The following is a 17,815-nucleotide window of genomic DNA, read 5'->3' as shown; positions in this document are numbered from 1 at the left end:
ATTATCCAGTAATTACAACACAATATCAAACAATAAAACAAATTACATTGATTAGAGCAGAATTTCAATTTTTTTATAGTATTACTTGCTTAATCCAACAATTAAATCCATTTCAACTCTCTCTCTCTCTCTCTCACACACACACACACACAAATATGAATTTGGAATGAAAGAGATGTGTACAAGAGGATGAAGGGAGCCACTGCTGCAATGCTTATTACCATACATAGAGGAAGCTGAGGGAGGAGAGGACTGTGGGTGGAGAGGGAGCTTTCTACTGAAGAGCTGAATTGAATAGCAAGTAAAATCAACTACATTACACCAATCAGTGGCGAGTGAAGCGTGTCAAACTCGCCCCATGGGCACTGAGGAGATGACACCCCTGTAATGGTCGGGAAAGAGGGAAGAGCTCAGCTATGATGGTCGTGTATACGTATAATAACAATAATCCCAGAGCAGCAGTCAGGTCCCTGTCTTGTTACTTGCGGAGATCAATATAAAACTGGAGCGGCTGGCCCATGAGCCTCAAAAAGAACATCTGCTGGAGATATGTCACAATGGAAAACTGTCTGGGTACATTGACAAGAGCCAGGCGACATTTCACACGTTGTCCAGTGATGGATCACAGACAATAAGCTCTCCTGTGTTACACTGCCACATCATGAAAAATGAGTATGAGATCATAAAAAGTGGTCGTTTCTCAGACTTATCAGGGAGAACTGTCACCAGTCTCTCCAGTCAATTCAGCTTCACGTATCCTTACATAACAAACTGAGCACTTCCTGGATTTTTCAGATTATCATTCTCCTCAAATTAGTAGCAGCTTAGTGCTCATCTTATTGATTTCACAGCTCGTCCTGAAACAGTGATATCATAGTAACACTTTTTCCTGTTTGAGGATTCCTCTCGCTACTCGAGAAACTGTATTTCTGGGGAGATGCATATCTTCAAAATTTCACACCATGGTGCTGTTTTATTTGTTTTTGCCATTTGTTATATTATTTTTCCACTTCCCTGATAAAAATCCTGCCAGATTGAAACCTCGCCTTTTCGTTCCAAAAGCCTACACAAGCTATAACTCAGCAACTGACTTACCTTATTCCAATTATTATTAATATATCTGACAATTGTTTTCTTTTAATTAATCGTCTAGCCCAAAAAACATGGATATGACTGCTCCCCAAAAAAGAAGCCAAAGCATCTCAATTGCCCCCTGGTGGTTGACTGCAGTACAAGTCATAAACCTCGCCTCCTTTACATTAGCAGATAGGAAATAGAGTAAACCAGGTGACAGATGGCTTTTTTCCCCCCGACAGTGTACAGATTAGTAGTTTTTTTTTTAACACTGTATGAACAATTAGCATTTTTCAATTTTTTTACTTTTTACTGTTCCTACAGTTGACAATTTTATCTAGGGTTTTACCATGAAGAGTGAAGCTGTAATTATCAACTTTTTGGCATTTGTGTTAATCATTTGTGAAGGAAAGTTACACATTATTTGTTTGATTGACTAACTGACTATACTCTTTGCAACATTAGACGTCATCTGCCTCGTTATTTAAACTGAATTATCCATCACGCATATGGACAACATTTACCTCATTACATTTTGCAAATGCCATACTGCATGTCCACATTAATGCCGCTAATTCCATGTCAGGGCATCTAATTCAGGATCAATGAGGCAGTTGAATTAATTGTTTTCCGTTGACAGGGAAACCCTGACGTCTCAGACCTCCAGGGTAATGCCTCTAAATATCACGTCATTCCATGTGCTTTTTTCTCATTATCAAAACATTAATTCGCTCCAACCTGAGCATTTAGGATTAAATGTGAATGAAATGCACACTCACACGGCAGGAACCTTTCCACCTCTTCACTCATGCGGCGGCAACTTTCTGACACAATATTAAAAGTATTACAGCGATCTGCTCGATTTGGTTCTTTGATTGAGGTTTGCATTGATTGGTCGGCCTGCATGTGCCAGCATCGCTCCTCTGAACGACTCCAGTCTACATGAAGCAGAGGAGGCTGCGTTTACATTGTTTTGCTCTGTTCACCAGGCTCAAGCTGAGCCCATAGTAATAACTGTTTGAGCAGTGGCAGCAAGTAAAAAAAAATGTACAAAAGGATTGCTCTGCTTCATCAAAACAAGGCGTGCGGCTGCAGCACGTACAGGGAGACGGGGGAAGTGGGCTTAATAGCGGAGTCAGACTTAATCAAGAAAGATGGCCATAATAATGATAAGAGCAATATCCCTGACATGTTTATTCAGCCCCCTCTGTCAGACATGCAGGGTTTGGCTACAGTCATAATTTACACTAATGCACTGACATCTCAGCCAGTGGCCGGTCATTAGGAGCCTCTGCCACCTGGGAAATAATGCACAACTCCAGCACACCTTTCTAAAGCTCCCTTCTCTCTCCTCCTCCTTCTAAGCTTTCTTTCTCAGTGCTCAGGCTTCCTCGCTGCTTCAACAAGGCTGATGGCGACGGTGGTTCAAGCACTCTACACCCCCAACAGCGACCCGACACAGTCAGCCATTTCCCAAGGCTGCACCGTTGCCGTGCAACACTTCTATCCCATGACAGATTATAATCCCTGGAGAGCAGAACACGGGGGGAACACGGAGTCATGTGGCCACGTACATGCATGTGGTTACCGGGTTTAATGGTATTATGATGTACACCAGAGCAGGATGAAGAGTGGGTGAGTTGACATGGAAATAAATAATTAAAACATAGAAACCTATGAGCATTAAAATGGTAGGAAAGAATATCATGTGGCACAAACTGGAAAGTCGCTGCATTTTGTATGACACTGTCATGCACAGAGGAGTGAATATTAAAAGAATCAAGTAGATTTACTCAAAAGGTGTACATATATACCACTTTGAGGTACTTCAACTTAAATACCATTCTGTTACTTTATACTTCTGCTCTTTCATACCTAAGAGGGATATATAGTAATTTTTCAAGTTTCCAGCCGGTTTCCACAAGTTAAATTGTAAGATTTTTACGACCATAATGAATGAGTTGCACAATTACAAAAAACGTTTCTTTTGGAAAACATGAATTAAGTAGAAAGTGAACAAGATTAGGGCCTACATAAACTGGTGCATATTATCTTAAATCACTGTTTTAATAAGATCACAGCTAATAGTAAAAAGTCACAGGGACTATTAATCTGGAATATCTTTATGTACTTAGGTGTAAATATTAATTATCCCAAACCCCCTTTATTTCCTGCCCCTTTAACTGAACCATGTCCAAAACACCCCGTCCCTTACTGCTATAATGGATCATCTCTCCATCCGTCTCTTTCTGTCCTCATTATGAGGAAACTGTTATACTGGGCATTGCTCGGCTGCTCGTGAGAGCTAAAAAGAAAAGCAGAAGTGGGTCATGTGCTGGAGGAAGGGAGAGAATGGACAGGAAAAGCAGAAGATGATCAACAAATGCTGGTTGAGTTGGATGACAACACAGGTTGTTAAGAGAAAAGAGGTAAATGCCGAACAATGAACCAGGAAGAGGAACGTTTACTTAAAATTAACCAGTTCAATGTGCGAGAGCAGGAGGAGACTGAGAATGAAGCAAGACCAAAACTTAAACAGGAAATGATGCTGCAAAAAACAAGAACTTATTCTTCGCACTTGACTCCAGCTCATAAGAATGTTTTCTGCTGATTTACTGTGGTGGACACATCACACACAAAAACAGCTGAAAACCTACCTTAAAACAGCAGATTGATTGAAATTACATTGAATGTTCACTGAATGTTTACCTCTTTCATTCCTAAACATTTGTTTTTGCTCTGTGTACCTTTGGTGAGTGGGTAACATCTCCCGAGGGCCGTGTGGAACTGACTGACAGTCATAGCTTCAATTCTCAGAATCAGGTCCAATCAGGTGAAATCATTGTGGAGTCCACTGCAGTGAACGTGGTCTTCACTTCTTACTCACGTGCAGAGATGGGCAGTATTTCAATTACTTGTATTTGAAATACGTATTTCAAGTACTTTAAGTATTTTGTAATTTGTATTTGATAGTGCCGATAAAAATCCTCCAAATAAGGATTTAATGTCATAATGTTCATGAAACATGCAGATGGTTGCTCTGAGCACAAACAAATAACAGATGAAGTGAGTCCTACTGATTTTATCCACTTTTAACTTTAATATTCGGTACGTCCACCTTTTGGAGCAATTACAGCAGCACATCTCTCTGGCATAGTGTCAATATATTTCCTAAGAATTTCAACCCTAATTTTATCCCATGCCTTGTGCAACTCAAGCCAAAGGCTTTCCTTTGAATGTACAATAGATCTGTCCAGTTTATCATGTTTTGGAGGCAAAAAAAAGAAATGTTGTCAGATCCTAATTGTGTTATAGTAATTTTGGCCACCACTATATATATATATATATACATAATCAATCAAGTTGTCTTTTATAAGCTCTGCTTAGTTACACTGACATTCCGTGACTGTTCTTCCTTTTTGTGGGGTTCACCAAAGCTTTGTGTAAATTATACAGCCCAAACCTGAATGCTCTGCTATACCAAATTGTGAGAAAACAGAAAATCCAGAAAACGTATTTCCTATATTTCAATTACAAAATACATGTATTGTATTTTGCTACATTTTCTGGCACCAGTATTTTGTATTTTTTTTATTTTATTTTGATACATTTATTTGAGGGGTATTTTGTATTTTGTATCGAAATACATTTTGATGTATTTTTGCCCATCTCTGCTCACCTGCTTCTTCTTGCTCTGTCTCGGCCGACTCCATCCTGCCTTCACTCCCTCCTCCTCTCTCCATCTTTGTGCTGCCAACCAAAGAGGGCATTTATAATGTAATAAGAGGAATATACTGATCAATAACGAGTGATATTCTAGTTTTTAATTGTTTTTTAAGCTAAATTCAGGTGAATTCACAGGGGAGAATTTTTACAAAATATTAAGTCAAATATACAGAAAGGATTCAGCATCTTGATTTGATGAATCTTGATTACCAGAAACATGATCATTTCTTTAATTATCATTAATCATTTTTCAACATTTTGTGATTCAATAATCTCTATCATTTCAATCAGAAAAGACATACCGCTGCAGTGTATGCATGTATATTGTAAAATCGCAGAAATATTATTAACCGATAGGATTTTTTTTCTCAATTAACTGTTGGAAAACATTTTTTAAGAGTCAAAAAGAGAAAATACAAAAAAGAATTATGTGTCTTTAATGATATAGGCTACATTTGTACATTTCTACGGCAGACTTTCAGTAAGACTAAATGCCTATTAGAAAAGAGGACAGACAAAGTTTAACCTGTAAAAACCCGACAAACTGGATGTCAAAGGCCGTGAAATTAAATAGTCAATGTAAATAATTAGTTCAGTATTTTGTCCCATTAAATAATAAAAACATTTACATCTTCCAACAATCAATGTGAAATATAAATTACTTTAAAGCACCATTTCAAGAATGAGGATATTAAAATAAATAATTGGCCTTTACGTATCAAGACAGTACATTTTTATGGTAGTAATGTGAGGATATGCAGTCACACTGAGCACTCCTACCAAACAGGGGTTCAACATACAGAGCATCATAACATGAGGGTAATGCTCACGTGACTTCCACAATCAACCGAAAATAACAATGATTACAATATAAAAGGCTATGAATGTGTAGCTCCATCATGTGTCACTGTATTAGATGTTGCATGACTTATTCTTCCGTTTTTTCCCTTGGGGAAAAAAAGAACCAAATAAATGAAAAAAGTGAGATATTCTGTGAGAAGATTGTCACTTTTTGTTTTGTAAAATGTTCGTAAATATTTGCCTTGAACTTGTGTTGTACCATCCCTCCATCCATTAGCCTGAAAAACATGTCCTACTCCCTCGTCTGCATGACTACTCAAAAGAGCAACTGTGGAAAGTTTTGTCACACGTCTTCACCCAGACGTTAGATGTACATTTCAGGTATGGGAATCTTTACTTGTTTTTTTACACTGTTCATGCACAAACCTTGCATCTATGCGCTATAACTAAAAGGTCTTTCTTACATCTAGCAGCGCAACTGTAACGTTATCAGGGACAATTACACACCTCCCTTTGATCCCTCAAGACCTGCCTGCTAAATGCATGCACACACACAAAGTGAGAACCAAGCTTACTGGGAGTATAAAAAAACGAGGGCGGACTGTTTCAACGGGTACTTCAAAAAGTCACAGAGAACATATCAAAGACTGAGGCACAAAGCTGCCTTTTTAAAACCCACCAATACAAGTACCATGAAACCACATCTCTCGTCTCTACTGCCATACCTGGCATAGAAAGATTCACACAACTATGTTACAGTATAGTACGAGGGCGTTCAGTGTTTACAGGTCATCTAGGTTCAAACTCCTACTCACAAATATATTTAATACTTTGTTTTCTTATATTAGGTATTCTCAACAAAATCTATCATGACAGGGTGTTTTTTTTATAAACTCATACAGTAGCTAAAACACACTGATGATAGGTCAACTTTACATAAAACCCTGTACAAGTCATTCAAACAATCCATCAAAACAATGATTTATAAAGATGTCAGTCAGTGGGCTTTAATAGCGGGTAGAATATGAATTACCATGTTTACCAAAACATTTTGGGGGAGACACTATAATCCGCTTTGAAAAAAACATCGGAATATTTGCAGTGACTATAAATCAATCCGAGTACTGAAGATCTAAGTCTACTGTGCCATCTGTCACCACTAGCCTCACCCGCTTGGGTTTTGTGGGGCCCATGGAGTGAGATGTTGCAACAGGTCCGAAGTGGGGTGTGCCCTGGTGTTCCCCAGGTGGGCACTGTTGCTGCATGTCTTTCCTGCAGTGTTCATCCTGACCTTTGTGTCCTGAAAATCCACCCAACGAAAACGATGCCGGGCTTGAAAGCTGGGGCCCACGGGGCTCCAGAACTAGCCGCCCTTGTGTGCCCGAAGGTTCCATCAGGCAATGGTAGGTGTAGTTCGTTGAGCCGAGTCCTGGGTAACCGTCGGGCCCATCCCTGAGACCCAGGGTCAATGAATGGTCTCCACTGAAATTGACTACATAGGGAGGACCTTGACAGCCATAGGGGAAAGAGGCTGAGGAGGTCGAGGTCGAGGACTGGCTCTTGTGTGCTGCTGCTGGCTGACCAGGTTGCGTACTGTGGATCACTTGGGGGTTGTTGTGCTGAGGCATGTGTGAAAGAGAGGACCCGAAGCTGAAGTCAAAGGGGTCTTGCTGGGTGTAACATGGCTGGTGTTTGTCTGAAGTCGACAGTGTGGATTTATCATGTCTCCAACTCTTCTCTTGTGGTAATGAATGACCATGTGTTACTTTGCTCGGAAAGAAGAAGGGTCTTGGCAAGGCTGAAAAGTTTTTGTATGTCATGTTTGTTTCTGCACTTTCCGTTTTATCAGATGACATCTTGCTTTTACAAAAAGACTGAGGAAAAGAGGCGCTGGATTGGTTGAAAGGAGGGGTGGACCTGTTGGTGGTGTTAGGCGAAACAAGGTGGCTAAAATCTTTTCCAAACCCTTGAGCAGACATAACACCTTTGCCGTCTATACCAAATCCAAGTCTCTGATTCTGCTGGGGTTTCTCAATAGCATCTGATTTTGCACCAAGTGTTCTGGACGCGATGGTTGGGCTGCCAGCAGCCATGGTTTCTTTACAAGGAGCACTGTACAAGTTTTGACCTTGGTTCCCCCCTTGAAACTTGAGCACCCTGTGAATAACTGTTGAGGGTTTCTCATGGAAGTTGAATGGATTGTCTGGAGGATTGGGATTTTTCACAGTGAAGAGCTGTGGAGATAAGAGTCTGTTGGACATCTGGGGTGGTGGAAAAGACTTGGTCGAACAACTGTGGGACAGTCCTCTGACTGGGTTTGGCTGACCACTAATTGAAAAAGACTGAGGTCTATTCGGCATGGCCATGCGGTGGAAGGGGGTCGGGGCTTTATGGTTAGTCTGGCCTTTTGACTGGCTTGTGCTCGGCTTGACGTGGATGGACGGCTGTGTTGTAGTAACAGGACGCTGAGACGTAACAGAGGACAACGTTGCACCAAATGGCCGAGGCTTGCCAACTACAGGCAAGGACTGAGTTCTGAGATCTTCTTTAAACATCCTCGTTGCTGGATATTTATTCATACCTCGATCCTTCGCAGTAAAGTCAGAGTTGCTAAGAGATGAGAAACTGAAACTTGGATTTGGGGGGTTTCTGTAATTTGAGGCATCCTTCACTTCACATTCCAGGGGAACAGAGTCACTTTTGGAAGAAATTAGACTTGGAAAAAACTGCAGATCCTCACTGGTGAAGTTATTTCCTGGACTGGGAGGACCAAGATACGGCGTCTCTGTCGTCCATGTATCAGACGGGCTGTGAGAGAGGGGACTGCTGAAAGGATCGGTGGGTGGATCCAGTGAACAGAGATCTGATGGAGAAGATGGAAGGATGTTCTGTGGCTGGTAATAACCCTCAAAGTTGAGACACTGAAAGTCCAGGATATCATCGCAGCAGTTTGTGAAGCTGGGCTCACCAGAGAGCATGCTATCTGCTGTTGTGAATAGAGGAAACTGGGATGGGGACTGGGCGACAGAGCTAGAAGCGTTGGAAATGGCTGTCGGCTTTTCCAGTGTCTGAGATGAACACAAACCTTCGGAGAGCCTGGAGAGGCTGTTGTCAATTTGTTGGAGAGTGTGACTAAGACAAGTGTTGGGTGTTTCTACAGGTCCATACTTGTGAGTTCTCTCCATTTTGTGCCTCTGTTTCCTTCCACCACTGTCGATCTCTGGCCTATCACTGATTCTTTCTGCAGCCACGCACATCATTTCAGTTTTATTGTCATTAAGCGGAGAAGACAGGGACAGCGGTGACAATGATAACGAAAACACTGGCTGTTCCGTTTTCATCAGGGCAAGGTGGTTGTTCAGTCTCTGAGAGGGTGGGAACTCTTCTTTGAACTTGGTAAACTCAAGACATTCTTTTCCTAAAAGGAGACCCTTCATCTCTTTCTTAACTATGGGCTCTACTTTAAGCTCAGTGTGTAAGAGCTCCTCTTTACTGTCCACCTCCCAAATATCGTGCGTCTTTCTACGTAGTTTAATTACTGGTAGCGAAAAACCATTAAAATCGAATTCTGTCTCCTGTTTCTGTTGTGACGCAGTTGCAAACAAACAGCAATTCTTTTTAAAGCGATCTTCTATTTTTGTTTCAACTACAGTCTGCAAAGATGCCTTGTCATTTTTTTGACATTTTTTTTCAAGCAACTGCTCGACTCCAGACAAAAGCTCCCCATCATTCTCCCTGAGTTCTACTTTGTCACCAGGAGTTTCAGGTACAATTTCAACATGGCCTAGGACTGTGTCTTTATCCAATTTTGCTTCTGTGGAGACATTGTCTTCTTGCCTTTCACACAACCTTTTGCCTCTTTTTTTCAAACGATGCAGCCTGTTCTTTGACTTCTTACTAGCCTGCACGTGAGCCTGGGCGGCCTCCATCTCCGTGTTTAAAAGCGATACAGAATCCATGATGGCTTTAAAAGGATCGCATGTCACCAACTCGTTCCCCTGCTCCGTTTTTAACGCCATATTTTCAAGTCCTGCACTTTGCATCTCCCACACTCTCCCTTTCCTTCTCTTGAAACGAATCTTAAAATTAATGCCAGTTTTCGTGTCCTCCAGATCACTTTGATCGATTAATATTTCCTCCTCATCCGTTTTTAGAAATGTATTTAAATATGAATTTCTACCAAAATGGTCTTGGATTATTGCCAGGTTCTCAGTTTGTTTGTTCTTCACAAGCTTATGACCTTTGAGTTTCCGAGCTTTGTCGATGTCATAATCTCGCTTCTCACGTTTACACCTTCGAATCTTCCTTGATACATGAAGTGCATTAGCTCGGGGGCGAAGCACTCTGATTAAGGAGTTGTGTTTTGTGATGCTTTTGGGGTTTAACTTCTGAAGTTCTGTTTTTCTAAATCTTCTTTTAAATTCTCTTTTAACTTTAGTACCCTCCCCTCTAACCGACGTCAAGTCCTGCATCCGCAACGGAGAGGAATTTAACTCAGCGCCTTCTTTAGAGGTTTGATCTGAAGCAGAATTCAAACCATTTTCGGAATCTATCTCCATAGAATTGCGAAATGTGCGCTTCTTCAGAGGTATGTTGGACTGCATGTGTGCCTGTGGATTGGTATCCGGATGCAAACTATTTGTAGCCTTTGCTGAAGCTAGTGACATATGAGGTAGTGTGCTGATGCAGGAGGCCAGTGGGTCTTTATGCCTCTGTGTTGAATGAAGATGTAAACTATCATCACTCAACTTGGTCTCAACTGTAGCTGGAACCTCTTTGCTCAAGGGTCCCTTGGTGATTAGTTTATCTTCTTTTGTTTTGGCTGCTCTGGGCCTCAGCTTTTGTCTTCTCCTACAGCTCCTCTGCTCTGTGCTTCCGTTTATCTCGGTCTGTTCTGCTTGCTCCTCAGCACTTGGCATTTCTTTAGAAACTCGTGTGGATAACCTTCTTCCAACAACATCCTCCTGTAATCGCTCACCTATTGAGGGTTTATCTCTTTTTAAAATATCAGATAGCAGTACCTTTGCCTGCTTAATGACGATATCCTTTTGTCGACTTTCCGGATATTTACTCGGACTGCTCACCAATTTTTCTGAGAGTTGAACAACTCCCTCCTCTTTACACGTGCCTGTGACTTCAGTTGTAACACACTGGACGTTGTTTTGTTCTGTGATTTTTTCGCCGGACACTATTTTACATTCAGACTCTTGCACTTCTTCTGGGGTTTTGTCACAGATATATCCTATGACTGTAGCTGCATTATTTGTCTCTACTTTCTCTCCTTCAACATTGCCTTGTAAAATATGCTGCTGCTCTTTTTGTGCAAAAATCGTTTCTTCTTTTGACACCGTTTGTATCTCAATAACCTCGACATTTCCCCTTTCCTTGCTGTGACATGAATCACCAACGGTTTCACTTGCATGTCGCTTCCTTAGATTCACTCTATCGGTGGCCTTAAAAAACATCTCCCTCACCCCTCTGTTACCTTCAGCTGCGCAGACCTCTGATGCTCCTCCCTGATTCTGTTGAGATCTCGACACTCTTTTTTCTGACTGTACAGTCAGAGGCGCTGGTCTAGGACACTGGCTTTGCCTGCTCCTTCCTCTTATCTCCATTCCTGCTTTCCTTTCTTCACATGTTTTTACTGCTTCTACAATTTGTGAAACTGATAACCTTGTAAGGTTGACTGTAAGGTATTGCTTCAGTGATATCAATGGATTGTCCTCCGTTTTCTTTGAGCCAACTGTGACATTCTCACCCACTTCTAACAAAGATGGTGCACTGATGGTCGTTTGCGCTGTTTGCTCAGCAGCTGGACTTTGAGCAGATTCCAGGCTGCAGCACTTGTTGCTTTGACTGTCTGTGAGTGCCTTTGCAGTCTTCTCTTGTTTTATTGCACCGCAGGATTTCTCGATCTCCACAGGGTGACAGACTGTTGTATTGTTAGCTGTGTTACTGGACCCAGTTTGCTGAGTGAGCGTAGCTTGAACCATGCTCCTTGTTCTTGAAGAGGTCCTCATTTGGACTGGCTGCTTGTCCACAACTTTGACAGACTTCCGATTTACACCAGCTCTATTTGCAGATGGTCTACTTTTCTGTTGATCTGATGCAGAGGTATTTAGAGTGAAAGGCTTCAGGTTGACAGTACTGCTGTTATTTTCATCACAAGGGGAATTTAGTATACTCAGCCGGTTATCTTTCAGGTTCAATTCCTCCAGCAAGGCCCTTTCTTTGCTTTTTGGATCCCTACAGCAGAGTAGGAAATCCACTGAGTGATGCTGTAGTCTGATTCGGAGGTCCCTCAGTGTAACTTGGGACAAAAGAGGAACCGTCCGATGCTGCTTGACTATGGAGGACTTCAATGGGGGCTTTCCTGACTGTCTGTGTTTCACTCGTCTCCACTTTTGTGTTTGACTCAGTTTTCTGTTCTTCAAGGCATTTCTCCTCATCTGCTGGGTAAAGGAATTCCTTGAGGGGATGGCTAGGAATGAAAGAGAACGACAAAACAACAGTTCAACTTGAAGCTACTCTATAGTAAATTGCATTTCTTCTGCAGATGTGTACATTTTCAACATATGCAGGTCGTGCATAACAGTGTGATTTCAAGAATCCTGCTCATTAAGTAGCTTTAAAATAATTTTCCATCCTGTGAGCATTTTAATGCAAAGAAGATGCTAGATAGTGCTAACTGAGTCTAAAATGTTCAGTGAGGTATGGGTAAAAGTTAACAAATATACATAGGGTACAATGACTTCATTAACTGTACAATACATGTTTTGGCAAATTTTCTTTAAAAGAAACAACTTAGCATGTCAATTAGAGGAGAAAAAATTGAAACAGCACTTACAAATCAGTTTAGTAGCAGTATGATACTTTTAAATTATCAAAAGAACATTATATCGAGTTCAAATTCCCACTCCCTGGTTAATATCATATCCCAATGTATTTGGTTCTGGATGATTACATTCACAGTTAATTACAAAGCAGCTCAACACCCCCATCTGTTTAAAAAAAATAGACTATAAAGATGTTTTAAATTATGCAAAGCTGAATTTAAGCTGAAAATCTTAACAAAAATGTCATCAAAGAATTGTAATATCTAAAATTTATAAAAAAATATGTTGTGATCTGTAGGTAGATTAGTTTTGAAATACATCTATGCTGCTGACTGGGTTTTTAAAAAGCTAATTGTTTTCTATTTGAAGTAGCTGACCATCAATATTTACTTTTTTGACTGATTTGAGAAAGAAAATCCCTAATCGGTTACCTTTAAAGATACCTGGGTGTATTCCTGGTGTGATCGGCCTCGGAGGAAGGTGACTCTTCTCTCTGTGGTGACGAAGGTATCTCTCTCTCAGGCGGTATTTCTGGCCCACCGAGTCCTTTGTTTCTTCACACTCAGGCTGTTTCCCTTTGTGTCTGAAGTGGCCTTCTCCATTCCTATCAAACATTCAAAAAGTAGTATTTTTGTCATGTTGGATGCAAGAAAACCTTCAGTATCGAGCAAAAAACTGAATACAATAAAGACGTTGTCTGATGCAACGATGGACACACCTCTCACAGGTGCAGCATTCACACATTTCGTTGCCTTCGCCAAAAAAGCTGGCGCCATAGTAACACGTGATCTCCTCCCCGGGTGAGATGGGACGAATCACCTCAACACAAGCGTTATTCTTCTCCCCAGGGACGAACTGGGTGGGTGACAAGAAAGAGAAAGACAAAGAAAGGTTGGTCCACCCTTGGGATACCTCAACAAAGCAGATAGGAAGCTCACTAAGAACATAATGCTGTTTATTCATTTATAACTGTATATAAATAAATAAAAACACAAGATTATGTATGGAGTAATAAATATTTTTCCTTCAACTCATCAATTTTAAGTGAATGTGATAAATGAATATTGATGATTACCTTGCAATTCGGTTTGCAGTCTTCAGGCGAGAAGGACAAAGAGAGACAAACACAGAGAAACATTCTTTAGTCAAATAAATCATTTCATTCACAGCAACGAATGACACGTTTTTGATCAGCTGCCATGTGCTGAATCCTTTCTGCAAAGTCTCAAAGGCTAAGCTGAGCAACCCTCAAACATTATTGAAATATCCTCTAACAAACTGTCCTGAGCTGTGGGAAGATGTAACTCAAATTACACTGGATAATTTGTACAAATTACAATTCAGGGCGCGATGCTGACTGACATCTGGCCTAAGAAAAGAAAGCTACTTGTCCTAATCTGATGTAATCATGGCCGACTTCTATTCCATATTCACCAAATCATGACCAAACCCTAACCCAAAAAATTATTTTAAACAAGTTTTCCAGGCTTTAACATCTTGTGTGATACATCGATAATTAATTTCGTCTCAAAACGTCAATAAATAATAAAATGCGTCCATTGCAACCTAAATGACTCTCTTAAATGTCTTTGTTTTATTACTTACAGTCCAATATCCAAAAATATTCAACTTATTATCAGTGTGGACTTTAACCAGCAAATACTCACATTTTAGAATATGTAATTGGTGCATTTTTTTAAACCATTAAGTATTTAAAAACAATCAAATAAATTTGAAATTAATCCTGTATTAACCATTCTACACTGAGCAATTTGTTGAGTCAGATTCAGTCATGACAATAAAAAACTTCCTCTACCGCCCTTACACATTTTCTAGTGGTGTTTACAGAAATAATTAACAGAAAATCTGAGTTTTAAGTGTAACTACACAACACACTAGTTTACCTATGTAAAGTAGATTTATTTTCCAAACTGAAACAGGGAACTGTGTAAGAATTGACATAAAAATAAAGGTTGAAGGAAATCCGGGAACTGCACGAGTCAAATAGGGGAACAGCATTGTCTCCTGAAGTTAAGGAAGATTTTATATATTTGGCATTTATGTATAAATTATGTTCTATATTTTTATTAGATAATCTATCAGAGTATCTACTGTTAGAAGAATTTGTCTATAATCCAGCTCTCAAGTACATTAAAGAAATTATCTTTGATAATTTGTACAGCGTTAACATGAAATGTAAAGATCTAATCATCAATTGTTAACCATATCAAATGCAAAACTTTTTGAATACATAAAAAAAAAAATTAGCGGACATTATCTCTCTTTCATTAACTACAGTATTCACGAAGTATTAAGAAAATTATTTACCCAGCCTTGTTGTTGTTTTGTGTGATCGCGTTTACATTTGTAGGTGTCAGTCAGTTTTTGTGTGTTGTGATTACAATTTCCCACTTTGTGTTTTGATTGTAGGATTACAGACTGCATCCTAAAAAAGGTGCTCCTGGTGAAATGTAGTTCTGATTAAACTCACAGACCACCACTCCTATCAGCGATGACAACATTGAGTTGAGTCTGTGTAAATATGTGCGTGTCCTTGGATAGAATGAGTCTCAAATGCAAACACACTCACCGTGGTTAATGAAAGCTGCAGGTCCAAGCCAGAGCTGAGCGCAACGTTTGCGTGTGGAATACATCACACTGAAGTCGTTGACTCCTGCCCTCAGGACTGCACTGTCGCTGGGACTCAGCTCTGCTATGCAACCCAGCAGGACCTCCATCCGCTCTCCTGCGAACCTGAGGAGCGACAATTTGAGCATCACAAATCTCCAATTTAAAAAGCAGCCACCCGGCCGGGAAACTCTGCTGTGACAGCGACAGTTTCTATTCAGTGAAATGCTGCCCTAACAATTGCAATGTTAAATTTCCAAGTTATTACCAGTGCCTTGTTGAGGTTATCTTCCCCCCATTGGTCTCTGATGAGTATCTATCACAGGAGTCTATTTTCACACCGCTATCCAACAGGAAGGCACTGAGGTAGCGATAAACCTGCAGACATCACAGATGGGGTAGATTGTGTTAACACATTCAAGTGACAAATTCACGAATTTATGGTAGCTTCCAATGAACCTGTGATGTTATATGATACGGATTTGTAAATGTAATCATGAGCCTACGTGTTGTCTCAGCAGCTCCTGCCGATGGTTTCCCAAAGCACTGAAGTAGTCACCCGCCAGTTCACCCACTGTCAGCGCCTCAAACGTGGCATTGAAGTCATGCGTACGCTGAAAGCGCAGCAGGGTCTCTTTCAAGTTACCCCATCGCCGGATCTCTGGTGGGGGACTTGAGAGAAGCGAAAAGCAGATAACAGCACATGAGAAGAGGAGAGCGACATTCTAGTTTAAGCTGTTGTTGCTGCATTATACAAAGAGGCACTCATGGTATTTAACAACTGTTCGTATAATGCAATTTAGTCAGGCAGGACCCAGTGCATCCTGTAAAATGAACATTAAATTGAATCAACAACTCTCTGAAACACTTACGATAAAACTTTGTGACCTTCAGTAACGTGGGATTTCTAGCAGGACAATCTGCATTATACTGCAACAGTTTTGGCTCAGTGATACAAACAGTCTGACAGACAGGGTGTCCGGCCACAGTAAACAAGCAAAGACTGCATTGATGTGAAACAGAAGGGCTCAATGGTGATTCGATTAGGACTGATCTGAGGAAGCGTTGGACTGTCATGTTGCTTCATTTGACCTGAGGTTACCTGATGTTCATCTTGTGCGTGCTGAAGCCCAGCAGGGGGTCCAGCACCAAACCGGTGGCCAGGTCATCGGTCTCACACAGCTCCTTCACACTCATTCTAGTGCACCCGTCCATTGCCTCCCACCATCAGCATGCTGCAATCACAGGGTCAAAGTAATGCTCTTACATCAACAACAACAAACCATCAACCACTACTTGTGTATTCCTGCAGAACCAGCCTGGACATAACAAAGCATTAGCTGCCGGCTCTCTTGTTGAACAGATACAAAGCCGCAACATTCACTGGGACCAATAAATCATAACGGTGTGTACGAGTTAGGAACGCGCCTAGGTTCCCCGATAGCATCCATAGCATATTAGCCTAGCATGTCCGCTAGCTGGGGAGATGGGTTATCATATGAGAAAGCTAACATGGTAGCACCAGCTGGCTGCAGCTAACAGGACTGCACCAGATCGCCAACGAAACCCAGGCACTGAGAGCCGAGCTCTGGCTCTCATGCACACTGGACACCTGGCATTTGAAAACGTACCTGGGAGTCTTGTGTGGGCAACGAAAGTTTCGTCAGATGGACAATTAATTGCAAGCTCGTCGCTCGCCCTGGCTCCAGTCCGCCTAGCAGGGAAAGTTAGCCTAGCAACATAAGCAGCTAGCTTCCCGCTAGCCCGAGCATCCGCTTGCGAAAATGGAGTCTCCTCGTCCCTTCTGGAATTTGCTGGTTTGTTGACGTTTGAAAAGTCCAAACCCGGACGTCAGGGGGCGGGAATGCGCCACAGACGGGGTTCCGCGGGCTTGACAGGTCCTCGTTGTGTAGCTCGATCACTGTCGCTGCACAAGCTTCGTTTTAGTTGCAAAAGTTGATGAGCTGCGTGCGGTGCAACCGAACTATCAGCAGGCCACGCCCACGAGTTGCGCTATTCGCTGGGGTCAAGGCCAATTTTACAAATCGAATCGTGAGTTCCCCTGTCATTGGTCGGACTCTTAAACGGGCGGGGTTTTCCGATGCAGTTAGGTTTACCATGTTGATAAGAGCAGAGTATTTACTGGGTGAATCAGATTCTCTCACCGGGAGCCAAACCAGCACATGTCAACATAAGCGCGCGTTTAACTACAGATCGTTAAATGAGGTTGAGATTATTCAGGACATTTGCATTAAATTGTAATAAGTGAGTAACTCAATACTCCAGGTTCGTGTTCCAGAGGATCCGATTCATTTCAAGTGGAGAAATTATAATTAGTCAAACAAATGCTGTGGGTCAGAGTGAAACATTGAGCTTCTGTTATGAGCCAGGTCTAATGATGGCCACAGGGAATTTAATATAATTTATATAGAAGTTTTTCATAAAAGAAAAAAAAGTCAGCGTCTTGTATTGTGTATTTTTCAACTGATCATTTTCGAAATTGCTACCCTGCTTTTAAAACACGACAATACCCAGAACCATCAGAGCGTCAGAGCCCATTATTGAGAGATTCAGTTCGCAGTGATACTTCTTATCTTGTACATTGAGCTATGGTGGAGCAGGTATTACTTAATCAGGTATAAGTGAATTCATTTGCAATATTAAATTTCACACGGTTTAAAATGCAAAAAGTGTGTACATCCTATGTTTGAATTTTGAAACATTGAGAAAATGCTTTCTTCGAAGAATTT

At 41.1% G+C, this 17,815-nt stretch overlaps 1 protein-coding gene across 1 annotated transcript; it reads right to left on the bottom strand.

The window, feature by feature from the left end:
• Window positions 1-5,221: 5,221 nt before the first annotated feature.
• Window positions 5,222-17,035, bottom strand: kmt5c (lysine methyltransferase 5C). Its single transcript, XM_062408086.1, has 9 exons — window positions 16,697-17,035; window positions 16,168-16,300; window positions 15,572-15,737; window positions 15,334-15,443; window positions 15,028-15,191; window positions 13,513-13,532; window positions 13,156-13,292; window positions 12,869-13,041; window positions 5,222-12,082 (listed from the first exon to the last, which is right to left on the bottom strand). The coding sequence occupies exons 2-9, from the start codon at window positions 16,278-16,280 to the stop codon at window positions 6,714-6,716; spliced, it is 6,252 nt and encodes a 2,083-aa protein (XP_062264070.1). The 5' UTR covers window positions 16,281-16,300; window positions 16,697-17,035; the 3' UTR covers window positions 5,222-6,713.
• Between the last annotated feature and the right edge of the window lie 780 nt (window positions 17,036-17,815).

Source organism: Platichthys flesus, chromosome 16, assembly GCF_949316205.1.
Source record: "Platichthys flesus chromosome 16, fPlaFle2.1, whole genome shotgun sequence".
NCBI lineage: Eukaryota > Metazoa > Chordata > Actinopteri > Pleuronectiformes > Pleuronectidae > Platichthys > Platichthys flesus.
The sequence above is the reverse complement of the archived record's forward strand: the minus strand, read 5'-3'. Positions and strand labels throughout refer to the sequence as shown.